The sequence below is a fragment of the Lagenorhynchus albirostris genome, chromosome 14 (assembly GCF_949774975.1).
Source record: "Lagenorhynchus albirostris chromosome 14, mLagAlb1.1, whole genome shotgun sequence".
Lineage (NCBI taxonomy): Eukaryota > Metazoa > Chordata > Mammalia > Artiodactyla > Delphinidae > Lagenorhynchus > Lagenorhynchus albirostris.
Genome location: NC_083108.1, coordinates 83,077,428 through 83,091,209, shown reverse-complemented (window position 1 = coordinate 83,091,209; position 13,782 = coordinate 83,077,428). Strand labels below are relative to the sequence as shown.

At 51.1% G+C, this 13,782-nt stretch overlaps 1 protein-coding gene across 3 annotated transcripts in view; it reads left to right on the top strand.

The window, feature by feature from the left end:
- The window catches only part of SCARB1 (scavenger receptor class B member 1), a 79,375-nt gene that overhangs the window by 43,478 nt on the left and 22,115 nt on the right, over positions 1 to 13,782 (top strand). For all 3 annotated transcript variants that reach the window (XM_060170206.1, XM_060170204.1, XM_060170205.1), the window contains exons 3-7: positions 1,516 to 1,657; positions 5,026 to 5,229; positions 7,605 to 7,700; positions 9,564 to 9,679; positions 11,615 to 11,781. In XM_060170206.1, coding sequence (XP_060026189.1) covers positions 1,516 to 1,657; positions 5,026 to 5,229; positions 7,605 to 7,700; positions 9,564 to 9,679; positions 11,615 to 11,781 — 725 coding nt within the window. The remainder of the gene's footprint in view (positions 1 to 1,515; positions 1,658 to 5,025; positions 5,230 to 7,604; positions 7,701 to 9,563; positions 9,680 to 11,614; positions 11,782 to 13,782) is intronic.

The following is a 13,782-nucleotide window of genomic DNA, read 5'->3' as shown; positions in this document are numbered from 1 at the left end:
CTATTTCCTACAAACACAAAATGGGGCACATGGAAAGGATTTGTTAGGGTCCTGCTCCGTTCCATTCTGACCACTGCTGCCACAGCCTCTTCGTTTGATTGTTTTCTTTGAGACGGCGCAGATCTCCGGTGGCTACTGGGCTCGTTGGATTGGCCCGAGCAGTTTTCCGAGAGGCAGGGAGGCCTGTCGGAATACGAGGCCCGATTTCTTGTTCTGCCTGTTGTGCGCTCAGGAAACTGTGACCCTGGCTTAGCTCACCCATGAAAGGCTTCTGTGTCAGAGCTGAGTCTGGTTTGCCAAAGTTCCTACTGATTCCTTCATTCCGTAAACGTTTATTGAGTGCCTCTGTGTGCCAAGCACTGTGCCAGGTCACTGTTCTTGTTTTGTTTTATTAAATATTTATTTATTTATTTGGCTGCACTAGGTCTTAGCTGCGGCAGGCGGGCTCCTTAGTTGCGGCATGCAAACTCCTAGTTGTGGCATGCATTTGGGATCTAGTTCCCGGACCAGGGATCGAACCTGGACCAGGGAATCCCCCTGCATTGGGGGAGCAGAGTCTTAGCCGCTGGACCCCCAGGGAAGTTCCCCCGTTCACTGTTGAAGGCAGACAAAAGCTCCTGCCTCACAGAGCTGACATTTCGATGGGGAGCGGGGAGGGAATAAACAAGTGGACAAGTAAGGTAAAACCAAGCAGCGTAAATGCTCGCGTGTTAGGAGTGAGGGGGGTAGTGGGAGAGAGGAAGCCCGAGAACGGGATGGTGTCAGATGGTGAGGACCCCGGAGGCCACAGTAGGAGCTTGGTTTTTTATCCTGTGTGCAAAGGAGGGTGTGGGCGAGAGGATGACGTGATCTGATTTCCCCTTTCCAAAGATTCTTCTGGATGCTCTGTGGAGAACAGTTTGCAGAACAAGGGAGAATAATGACAGCAGAGCAGCAATGAAACTTGCCGCTGATTTGTAATGTTTTCAATGCATCTGACAACCATTAACTCACTTAATCCTCACAAGTAGGGGCCTAATGAAGTAGGTTTTGTTATTACTCCCATTTTATTTTATTTTATTTTTGGCCTCGCCCTGCGGCATGTGGGGTCTTAGTTCCCGACTGGGGATTGAACCCGTGTCCCCTGCAACGGAAGTGCGGAGTCTTAACCACTGGACCGGCAGGGAAGTGCCATTACTCCCATTTTATAGGTGGGAAAACTGAGGCTGGGGTAGTAAATGATGGAGACGGGATTCAAGACCCCACCCTCTGTCTTCAGAGTGCATATTCCTCACCACCATCCTCCCTGCCTACCCCGGAGGAGCAGGGAAGCCCGGGAAGAGACTGATGAGGGACAGCGGCGGCTTGGCCAGGGGGAGGGGGCGTGTTGGGATTTGGTTACAGAGGCTTTGGTGCCGTGTCCTGCAGTGGGCAGGTGGCGGGAGGACAGATGGAGGGGAGGCGGCCAAGCCTGGTGCAGACATCCGAGGGCCTCTGGCTCCCAGGCAGCTGACCTACCGGCTTCCTCGCCCACAGGGAGTTCAGACACAAGAGCAACATCACCTTCAATGACAATGACACGGTGTCCTTCCTCGAGTACCGCAGCTTCCAGTTCCAGCCTGACAAGTCCCGCGGCCTAGAGAGCGACAGTATCGTCATGCCCAACATCCTGGTCTTGGTGAGGCGCCCCTTCTGTCTCTCTGTCTGCCCCCTGCACCGGTCAGTCCCTTGAGGCACAGCCTGTGGCCCCTGTGGTGACATTAAGCCCAGTGGGCTTCCTGGGTGCGTCCTGGGCTCTGGTTTGGGGATATTGGCCAAAGTCACGGTCTTCCTCTTTTCAATTCTGCAAATCTAAAATCTCCAAAATGAGGTACTGGCGGGGGGGCGCTGAATGGGGGTCCGTGTCGTCGTCTGTGGTGTTTAGGGGGAGGTTAAGGGCAGGGTGTCTGTTCTCTGCAGGTGAGAGTCATTGTAGTAGCTGGATTTACTGCCTGCCATGAGTGTCAGGGTCCCCAAGGCCACCCCCAGGTTCGCTGACTCACTAGGAGGGCTCACGGGACCCGGCAGATGTGGTCCTGCTCTTGGCTGGTTTGGTAGAGTGGAAGGAGACAGAACAGAATCCGCAGAGGGAAGGGGCACGTGGGGTGGAGACCAGACACAGGCGTCCAGAGCCCTGCCCCAGGGGAGTCACACAGCGCACGCTTCGTTCCTTCAGCGGTGACTTGTGACAATACAGGTGGGTGTCCTCCACCAGGAACGCCCACTAGAGACTCAGCGTCCAGGGTGTTTATTGGGGGCTGGTCACGTAGGTCCAGGAAAGCAGGTGGTCCGCGTAAACCACGTTGGTACAGTCCAGGCGCAGTGAGCTCCTCTTAGTTACGGGATGGTGAGAGCCCTCCTAAAGCCAGGATCTCAGACACCAGCCAAAGGCCGGCCTGGCCAGGAGGCCTTTCTAGAGAGAGCAGTCTCAGGCCTGCTGGACGAGCATCTTGCTAACACTGCGTGTTAGAACTTGTACTTAAGGCTGTACACATGTTACCTTGTTTACTTGTCAGCGATCGCATGGTCGTTAGGTACCATTACTTTCTCCATTTGTAGAGGAGGAGAACTGAAGAACAGAGAGGTTAGGTGACTTACCTAAGGTCGCTCAGCTAGTGAGTAGCAGATTAGGGTTTTGAACCTACGAAGTTTGGGCTATGAGTCTGCCCTCTGTGGCACGCAGACTTCCATTCAGTCCTCTGTCCACCCAGTTGAAGGTCATCATGCATTTGCTCTGGGCCTGGCCCAGGGCTGGGCTCAGGATCAGACGTAAAGGCACCTGGTAAGTCCGTTGGGTGGACAGAACAGAAGCTCAGAAAATGCAGCCCAAAGCCTTGCAGCTGCCCCCCTCAGAGATACACATGTTTTGGCAGTGAAGTCATTTTCTCCCACCGAGCCGGTTGGCAAAGACTGTGTGATAACGCCCAGGGCTTAGGAGCGTGTGTGGAAACAGATACCGTCGTTAGGCACGGAACTGGTATGAGCTGTTGGAAGGTAGTGATTTTCAATATAAATTGCATGTGCCTTTGACCTCAGAAATTTCATAGGTAGGAATTTGTCCTCTTGACAGAATAACACATGTGGGCAAAGATGTTTGTTCTCAAGGATATTTATTTCAGCAACGTTTTCAGAGCAAACATCTAGAAACAACCTAAACGTGTGTTATGTGGAGTTATGTTGTGATAATCTACTGTGGGCGGGCAGTAGACTAGTATAAAGCCAGCAAAAGGAGGCAGGGCTGCAGGGGGTGTCATGGAACAGTCTCTTAGTCATATCTAACTGGGGAAAAGCAAGGTGCAGAACACATGTGTGAGGCCCCTACTTCAAATATTTCTAAAGGAGAAATACTTGCACGCACGTACCCACTTCCACGCAAGCGCCTTTACGTGCCTAGACCAGGGTGAGCTGCTTCTGTAAAAGGCCAGATAGATATTTGAGGCTTGGACGCCTAGATGTTCTCTGTTGCAGCTGTTCAACTCTGCCAGTATAACACAAAAGCAGCCCAAGACAAAAACATAAATGAGTGGGTGTGGCTATATTCCAATGGAACTGTTTCATGGATACGGAAATGTGAGTTTCATATAATTTTCATGTTTTTCAGAGTAGTCTTCTTTTGTTTTCCTTTCAACCATTTGCAAATATAAAATAACATTCTTAGCTCCCGGACTGTACAAACGCAGGCCGTGGGCTGGCTTTGGCCCACGGGCCGTAGTTTGCTGACTGCTGGTGTAGATTCTCTCTGCAGGAATACTCAAGAGCCCAGAGCAGTGGGTTGCCTTGGGGGAGAAGAATAGGAAGAGGGGGGTCAGGGGTCGGAGAGGGACTTTTGCTTTGTATCCTTTTATGATTTTTAAAAACCATCTATTTATTACCTTTAAAAAATCATAACGTAAAGGAGACCCTTGTGAGTTCCCATGGAGTCAGACCTCTATGTTTTAGGAAATGCTGGCTCTGTTCCCTTTTCTACAGGTGGAGATTAGCTTTTGGATGAGGTGCCTTTAAAACATAAACCAAGTGCCAAGACAGTATCTCCAGAGGAAAGCAAAGATTAGAAAATAAATTCACCTAAATTCTAAGCACCCAGATGTTGGGTAGAACAGGTGCTTGGGGTCTTGGAGTTTGGGAGGCGATGCCAAGGAAGTAGAGTCGAGTCTCCATGAAGATTCTTTTGGTTACAAGGTTATAGTAACAGGTGCTCTGAATTGGCATAAGCAAAAAGGGCATATGTGGGCTCTTGTTACTGAAAGGGCAGGAGTCGGTCTGGTTTCAGATGTGGCTTGATGCAGAGTGCAAACAAGGTTGCCCGGGTCTGTGATGGTTCCATGCACTGGCCGACCTGCCCCTCAGGGTGGCTACGGCCTTGCACACCCCCCGTTCAAGGACAGCCACAGGCACTTCCCCTCTCTACCCCACAGTCCCAGCCGACTGGCTCCTTGGGGCTTGTTGGCTGTGATTGGGCTACGTACACATAGAGAGGAACGTTTCTTTCTTACTGTTTTTTTTAAAAATATTTATTTATTTGGCTGCATTGGGTCCTGGTTGCGGCACGTGGGATCTTTCGTTGCAGCGCGCGGGCTTCTCTCTAGTTGTGGTGTGTGGGCTCCAGAGCGCACAGGCTTAGCTGCCCCGCGGCATGTGGGATCTCAGTTCCCCAAACCAGGGATCAAACCCACGTCCCCTGCTCTGGAAGGCGGATTCTTAACCACTGGACCACCAGGGAAGTCCCGAGAGGAACGTTTCTGATTGGCCAGGCCTAAGCCACATGCCTGCCTGTGGGGCTAGGGGTGGAGTTAACTCGGCCTGAACTCAAGAGCACAGGTGGTCCTATTCCTGAAGGATCAGGGAATGGTTCCGGATGACCCAGACGCCCCGCGTGTCCACTGCAGGGACCCTTCTAGGCCTGAACGTTTCTCTAGATGGGCTGTGCCTGGAAGCCTGGCTTGAAGTTCAGGGAGGACAGACCAGCTGTGTCTGGCGTCTAACCCGTGGTGTCCCCTGGCTCTGCAGAGTGCAGCAATGATGATGGAGAATGGGCCCATGAGCCTGAAGCTGATCATGACCTTGGCGTTCAGCACCCTTGGCGAACGTGCCTTCATGAACCGCACTGTCAGCGAGATCATGTGGGGCTACGAGGATCCCCTCATCCACCTCGTCAATAAGTACTTCCCAAACATGTTCCCCTTCAAGGGCAAGTTCGGGTTATTCGCTGAGGTAAGTGTGGCCCAGTGAGACGTTCAGGGCCTCTGTCTTGTCCTCCACTGACACAGCCTGGGAACCGGTTACCAGCTCGCTTTTGGAGCTGGTTGGGGGCCCAGGAGCTGTGGGTTGTAAATTACAGAAAACTCTAACTCAAACCGGCTTAAGCAAAATAGAGAATTCATTGGCTTATATAATTGAAAACTCTAGGGGTGGTTTCAGATGCAGCTTGATCCAGGCGCAAATGATGTGACTGTTGCTGAAAGAAAGGGGCGTGGCTGCTGGGGAGGGAGGCGGGTCACAAATGTCAACTATAGCATTGCTCTGAGTTGCCTGCTTTTTCTTAACCTTGACCCCTGCTGACCTGGTAGGGTCAGTGATTGGGATCCTGAATCATGATCTGATGTAGAGGCAGATCCCTGACCTTGGCTCCCTCAACCACAAATTGTAAGCAGCCCTCTGAGTTGCTCCAGCTTCAACCTCCTTTTGGGGCTCCGCTGATCTGGTGTTGGGGGCAGTGGGAGGGAGGAATCGTGATTCTGTTCTGGGCACGTGATAGCTGCTCAGTACATTTTTGACTAGGATGACAGGTTCTGGGTGTGTGGGTAAGTTGGCAAGTTTAAGGTAAGTGACATGATTCTTGTCAAAGCAAACTGTAAACTTGTAAACAAATGAAAGTTATTACCAACTGAGTAGCATGTTAAAACTTATTTTTGAGTATGTATAGTGGAAATCCCAAAATAACAGTCCAGCAGTGACTGTTCAGTGTTCCTGTGGTGGTTTCACACTCTTCAGGGATCTAGAATTCTTCTACTCCTCTGCTCTGCCCTCCTGAGGGTGTGGTTTCCATACTCAAGATTACCACATGGTCCAAGATGGCTGCTAGAGCACCAGCTATCACATCCACATTCTAGGCAACAGCAGGAAGTATGAAGTGGTGGGAGTTTTAGGGGCAGTCAGGGGAGTTGAGGACAAAACAGCATGTCCCAGCTGTTTCCCTCTTTAGGAGGGAGAAAACCAATTTCCACTTGCTTTCCATTGCCCAGAACTTAGTCATGTGGCCACACTTAGCTGCAAGGCAATCTGGAAAATGTTACCTTTTAGCTAGTGTGTTGATGCCCTGAGTAAGGTTCGGGTTTTGTTAGGAAGGAGAAAGGGGAGAATGGACTTCGGGTAGTGACTAGCAGTCTCTGACACACTTTGTCTATTATAACTATTGTGTTAGTATCCTTTTGGGTGAGCATTTATTAATAATAACAACAACAACAATAATAATAATAATAAAGCATTTTGAGTTCTTATTATCTCTCAGACACTGTGCTCAGCAGTTTTTACACATTAGCTCTTTTAATATTCTCAGTACCTCTTTGTAGAGGCTCCTGTTACTGTCCCCTTATATTGGCTAAAGTTTGGGTTCATGAAGCTCTAAATGGACGGATGACAGAATACGCAGATATTAGGAAGCCAGAGCAGGCTTTGAACTTGGGCCCTGCTGGCTTAACCAGTCAGTAATCGATGTAGCTATTCGGCCACTCAACAACCCCTATTGAGTTCCTAATGGGTGCTACACCTTACATTGTATGGCGTCCTCGGAAGGGTGCTTTCTAGATTCGACCCAGCAGTCACTCATTTCGTTGTACGCTTTGCATGTTTTCGCTCTGAATTAGAAATCTTTTTCTAAGAAATACCCTCAGAGTGCCAAAGCCTGCGCTTCCTGCCTAGAAAGCACTTGATAAACGTCAGGTGCTGTGTGCCTGTGTGCTTCAGGATATGCCGGGTTTAGCAGCCCCCAGATCTCAGTGGCTTAAAACAACAAAAGTTTATCTCTTGCTTATATGCCATGTCCAGTGCGGGTGGCCAGTGGGCCTCTGCTCTTTGTGGTCACTCAGGGACCCAGGCTGAGGGAGGCCCCAGCTGGACACACTTCCCTGGTTTCCGTAGCAGCGACAGAAAGCACGGTGAAATTGCATGCACTGGCTCTCAAAGCTCCCACCTGAGGTGACAAACCACTTCTCTCCTCATTGATCGTTTTCACTGATCAAAGAGGTCACGTGGCCATGCTTTATTTTAATTTTGGGGGAGTAATGGGGTGACCTTACTATTCACCTAGGAGGAGAACCAGACTCTCCTAGAGTCTGGGAGGGAAGGTGGGACTCTTTCTAGGACGGATGCTGTCATCAGGGGAGTGTCCCTCCTAGAAAGCCCCCAAGTCTTCCTCCTCTTGACCCCCAGTTGCTGGGGATGCAGCGGTGAACAAGATAACGAGGCCCCTGTCCTCTGGGTGAAGAGGGAGCCGCCTGTAACTAAGCGGGCTGGCTTGACTACTGGTCCCCGGGTCCTTTGCCTCCATCCTGGGGCTTAAAGGTGTCATTCTCTGCCGTTGTCTGCAGCTCAACAACTCTGATTCCGGGCTCTTCACCGTGTTCACGGGGGTCAAAAACTTCAGCAGGATCCATCTCGTGGACAAGTGGAACGGGGTCAGCAAGGTGAGGGCAAGAGGCGCTGGCCGTCCCGTACAGGGGCCGGGCAGGGATGGCAGGGGCTGCCAGGGCAGGCCACCCAGTGCACCTTCTTCCTCTTAAAACAGGGGTTTGGGATTGACATGTACACACTGCTATATATAAAACAGATAACCAACAAAGACCTACTGTATAGCACAGGAAACGCTGCTCAATATTCTGTAATAACCTAAATGGGAAAAGAGTTTGAAAAAGAATACGTACACGTATATGTATAACTGAATCACTTTGCTGTACACCTGAAACTAACACAACATTGTTAATCAACTGTGCTCCAATTAACAAAACAAAACAAAACAAAAACAGGAGGGGGTTGCATCCGCAGGGAAGATGCTCTCAGAGTTGGGGATTTTACCTATGTTTAAGGCTCAACTAGGACTTCCCTGGCGGTCCAGTGGTTAAGACTCCGGGCTTCCACTGCAGGGGGCACGGGTTCAATCCCTGGTCGGGGAAGTTCCACATGCCGCAAGATGCGGCTAAAAACCAAACCAAACAAACAAAAAATCCCCCAAATCTAGCTCTTTGTTCCAGGTGTGTGTGGGGGGCATAGACACTGATTATTTACGTGTATGCCGGGAACAGAACTGTTTCTTTGATGCCTCACTTACGAGAATGCTTCAGATATTACACTGATGATATAACCATCCATTGCAGTAAAAGATTATTGAGTAAAAAAAAAATGACGCTAGAAACGCAGGAAGACATTCGCATGAAAAAATAAAATAATAGATATAAAGTGCACTTTGTATGATGTCACACATCCAGCCCCACTCCCACCTGAGTCACAGAGGAAACCCAGAGTTATCAGCGTTGGGTATATTCTTCCTGTCTATTTGTAGCGATTTGCACGTGTGTTTTGTTTTTTTTTTCTCCTTGGAGCAGGGTGAAATCATCCTATGTGCATAGTTTTGCAACTTGCTTTTTTTACCTGGTGGCCTTTTGTTATCATGCACGAGAATGATTGTGCGGTGGTGGTGCTCACACCTTCCAAACGCTTATCTGGGTGATGGTGGCAAAGACCTGAGCGGGGGGAACAGGTTATTCCCCATCAGTGCCTAGAGCGGCAGGGTTACCATTTGCAACCATTAGTAACCGTTCCGAATGGGCGCTACTGAAATTCTCTTTGGCTTGCTTTTTCAATATAAAAATGTACAGGGACTTCCCTGGAGGGACGTTGGTTAGGACTCTGTGCTTCCACTGCAGGGGGCCTGGGTTCGATCCCTGGTCGGGGAACTAAGATCCCACAGGCGGCCCAAAGGAAGAAAAAAAAAAAAAAAAAAAATATATATATATATATATATATATATAAATGTACACATGCTTAAAAACCTTCTCCTAGGACAGAGGGGTAGAATGTGAGAAGTCTGTTTTCTTTCTGTGCAGGTCTCACTCCCCAGAGGCAACTACTGTTTTGAGATCTGGTAGCCACCATCATTATTTTAAATATTTTGCTTACTGGGCTACCTTCTAACCTGATCTGTTCTCAGGAAGTGTCCTTCCTCTCTGAGAGGTGAGGAGGTCAGTGTCCCCTGCTCACCGTGCTCCTTGGAGATGCGAGTGATGGGTCCATTTTACAGACGAAGTAACTGAGTCCCCAGCAAAGTTGCACATTCAGGGATCCATGGTTAGGGAGCGGGGAGCTGCAGTCGACAGTGTCTCTGGCTGTCTACACAGCCTGCTCACCTTGCACCAGGCTGTCTCTCCGAGGGGACAGGCTTCTGTCAAGTGGGTAGTGACATCCCCCAGGGCACACGGCCCGTGAAGTCACAGCTCCAAGTCAGGTAGGAAATGCCCGAGAGCATTTCTTTACGAGGCCTTGCGTCCCCACAGGTCAACTTCTGGCATTCCGATCAGTGCAACATGATTAATGGGACTTCCGGGCAGATATGGGCGCCGTTTATGACTCCTGAATCCTCGCTGGAATTCTACAGCCCCGAGGCCTGCCGGTAATTGCCCTGACGTGGGACATTCTGGGCCTCCTGGGAAATCTGCCTTGTGGCCGCTCAGAGCAGAATCAAGCGGCTTGTGGTGTGAACTTGCAAAGCGCTCGTCTCTCTGTGTCCAGCGGCCTTTGGCGCCATCTTGGATTCTCTTTGGTTGCACCATGAAGGGCAGACGCCAATCGCTGGTGATTTTGCAAGGCCCAGAGAGAGGCTGCTGGCGGTTGTTGGAGCTCGGTCGTGGTGGGCAGGAAATGGGCAGGACTGCCGGGGACCGTGCGATAAGGCAAGCGATGGGCCCCCTGTGCTGTTTGCTCGGCTGCCCTAATTCCCCATTGGGTGCTGTGACATCTGGGTGCCTCTCCTGCAGCCCCTCCAGTCTCCAGAGTAGCAGCCTCGGTCAGCTTGGGGCTGAACAATGGCGGTGGCCCCGGCCGAGGGGTGAGAAGAGACAGTGGCTCCTAGAGCTCTTCTCTGGGTGCTGTCCTGTCCTCGGCTTCTCTGTTCAGGCCACTCTGGAAAAACCCTTTGCTTGGGATCTCACTGATGTGAACTCTGACCCACCTGCCTCCCCAGCAAACCCTGATGGAGCCCTGTCTGTGCGAGACACTGGGGTCCCCACAGAGACAAGATGGTTCCCTGGGAGTCATGTCCTGGCGGGGGACTCAGGCCCACGCACCCCAGGGGAGCGTCAGAGAGCGGAGGCGCTTTTGCTGTGCGTGTGTTCACTTCTTAAAATTAGGAATTTCAACCTAGAGGAAAGTTGCGAGAATGTGCAACTTTCTCCGCATCGCCTTCCCCGATTTCCCAGTGGTTTCTCTTTGGCCCCTTCTGCTTTATCCTCATCCCACACTTCTCTCTTTCTCTCTCTCTCCTTCTGTATATTTTTCCTGGACCCTTTGAGAGTACATTGGACGCCTAAATACTTCAGTGGGTGTTTTCTAAAAATGACATTTTCTTGCATAACCCCATCATGTCACCAAAATGAGGAAATTTAGCATTGACGTGATACTATTGTCTAAGCCAGCACTCTCCAATAAAAATATAATTCAAGTCCCATCTGCAGTTTAAAACTTTCTAGTGGCCGCATTAAAGAAGAGTAGCGAGAAATAGGTGAAATTAATTTTAATGATGTTTTGTTGGACCCAGGAGATCCAAAATGGTATCATTTCACAATGTGTAAACAGATGTAAAATATTGAAGAGCTGTTTTCCATTGTTTGGGGGTATCAAGTCATAGAAATGTGGAGTGCATTTGACACGTAGAGCTGCATCCTGACTTGGACAGGCCCTGTTTCAAGGGCTCTAAGGCCACGTGTGCTGAGTGGCCCCCGTGGACAGCACGGGTGGAGCAGTTCTGATCCACAGCCCATGTTCAAGGTTAGACGTGCCTTTGAGAAATACGGCAGGGTGAGCAGAAGAGGGAATAGGGTGTCGGCCACGTTGCTGCTGCCTACGGAGCTGACAGCCGCACCGTGACCTGAGTGAAGAACTGAGGTCTGATGTGGGGATGAGGGAGGAACGTTCCAGGCACCAGGAGTAGCAGATACAAAGGCCCTGGGGCAGGATGGAGCATGTGGGAGGAATACCACCTGTGGGGTGCAGTACAGGTAGGCAGGGGCTGGACCCTCTACAAGCTTGTGGGCCATGGTGAGGACATTAGATCTTATTCTAGATTAGACTGGAAGCAATTGCAGTTGTAAGTGGGGTCGCGATATAGTCTGACCTTGTTTTAAAGCTCCGTCTGCTTGCGGAGAATGGATTGGCGTAGGCGGGGGAGGCAGGGAGACCCATAAGGGAGGTCGTTGCAATTCGCCGGGCGAGAGACGGCGGCTGCTGGGACCCGGGGGGTGGCCGTGCCCGTGGGACGTGGCTCAACTCGGGCCACCCACTTCCAGCCACCTCATTCTGGGGTGTCATCCTCCATCGTTTGTCCCCGCAGGTCCATGAAGCTCATCTACAAGGAGCAGGGGGTGTTCGAAGGCATCCCCACCTTTCGCTTCGTGGCTCCCAACACCTTATTTGCCAACGGGTCCGTCTACCCGCCCAATGAGGGCTTCTGCCCCTGCCGGGAGTCCGGAATTCAGAATGTCAGCACCTGCAGGTTCAGTATGTGTCATTCCCCACGGGAGGGTGGGAGGGTGTGGCCCGTGATGAGGGGCTTATCTGTCTGTTTACTCCGTGGCCTCCATACTCTTGATAATCCCATTAGGCTGGAGATAAATAGGGCAGCAGAAAGATAACCAGAAAAAAAAAACACGCTTTGGGTATATCGGTTGCTGTCGTAATAAATTCCCAAAAACCTGGTGGCCTAGAACAGCACAAGTTTATGATCTTAAGCAGCTCCGTAGTTCAGGGGTCGGACACAGGCCTCTCCAGGCTAAGATCCAGGTGTCAGCGGGCTGCGTTCCTTTCTGGAGGTTGACGGGGACACTGCGTTTCTCTTGCCTTTCCCAGCTTCTAGAGGCCCCTAGAATCCCTTGCTCAGGTTTCCCTTCCTCTGTCTGCAAAACCAGCAACATCACAAGTCTTTGATCCCACTCCTGTGGTCACATCTCTTTTTCTGAAGCTCTTCTGCTTCCCTTGTCCAGTTTTAAGCGCCCTGGAGACTATATCAGGCCCACCTGGATAATCTAGGCCACTGCTCTCTATTTTTAGCAGATTAGCAGCCTTCATTCCTCCTGCGTCCTAATTCCCTTTGTCGTGTAACCTAACTTATTCACAGGTCCCGGGGATGAGGGTGCGGACATCTTCGGGAAGGGCATCGTTCTGCCTCCCAGGTCATGATAGGTGGCTTGAGAGGGAGGCTTCATGGGGAGGACCTTCCACCCCACCTGGGGATGGAAGGAAGCTGGCGGCAGCCTGATGGTTCCGTGAACTCTTGTTCTGCAGTTGTGGGCTTGGATGCGGCCCCTGGCGCTAGCACACTGTCCTCTGACATCGTCAGTGTTTTCCAGCTGTGTACCAGTCCCCGAGACGGCCCCGCCTCACATGCTCAATTTGCACACTCGGATGTCAGCTCGATTCCCTCTCCCAACCCTCATCCAGGTCGCCAGCAAGCCCCGTGCGCCCTGCCTGCATCCTTGCTTTCTTCCGTTCCCCCGCCGCCTCGTGGTCCAGGGCCCTTTAGCTGGCCCTCCTCTTGCATTGTAGCCGCCCCGTGTACCATCCGTTTCCCAGACTGTCCAGTGCGGTCACCGCTGGCCTCGTGTGGTTATTTAAATTGAAATCGGGGACTGCCCTGGCGGGCCAGTGGTTAAGACTGCGCTTCCACCGCGGGGAGCACAGGTTCAATCCCTGGTCGGGGAACTAAGATCCTGCAGGCTGCACAGTGCGGCACCCCCGCCCCCCCCAAAAAAAAAGATAAATTGAAATTGGTTTGAATGAAATCAAATTAAAAAGGCAGTGCGTTCCTTGCACCGGCCACATTTCAAATGATTCCCACCCACACGTGCCTAGTGACTGCCCTGTGGGACGTACAGTGAAAAAAGAGAACATTTTCATCATCGTAGAAAGTTCTGTTGGACACTGTTCCAGCAAGCAGCCCAGGGGACCTTTCAAAATCTCGGATTGCCACCCAATCCTTTGCTTGAAATGTCTACTAGCGCCCCGTGCATGTAGAGCAAAATCCCTACAGAGGCCCCAGTGCTGTCGGGATCTGGCCTCTGCCAGTCTCTCTAATGTCATTTCTTCCCGTACTTTCCCCACTGATGTTCTTCAGCCCCACCCCTTCTCCCTGTTTCTAGGATATAGCTCGTTTGGTCCTGCCTCAGGGCCTTTGCATCAGCTGTTCCCCAGGCTGCTGTAGATCTGGGTGAATCATTCCCTTACCCGCTTCTGGTCTGTTCAAATGCCACCTCCTCCAGGAGGCCTGCTCTCTGATTTCCATCCTGAAGCTGCCCCCCTGCCCCGCCTCCCAGCTGCTCCTGTCGTTTCACCCTTGATTGTCCCCAAAATCACTGAGTGTGTCTTTTATTTCACTTATTGTCTGTCTCCTGTATTGGTTTGTAAATACTCCATGCAGGTCTCTGTCCTTAGCTTCTAGAATTGGGCCCAGTATGTAGTGGGTGCTCACACAGTATGGGAACGTATGGATGTGTGGGTGTACCT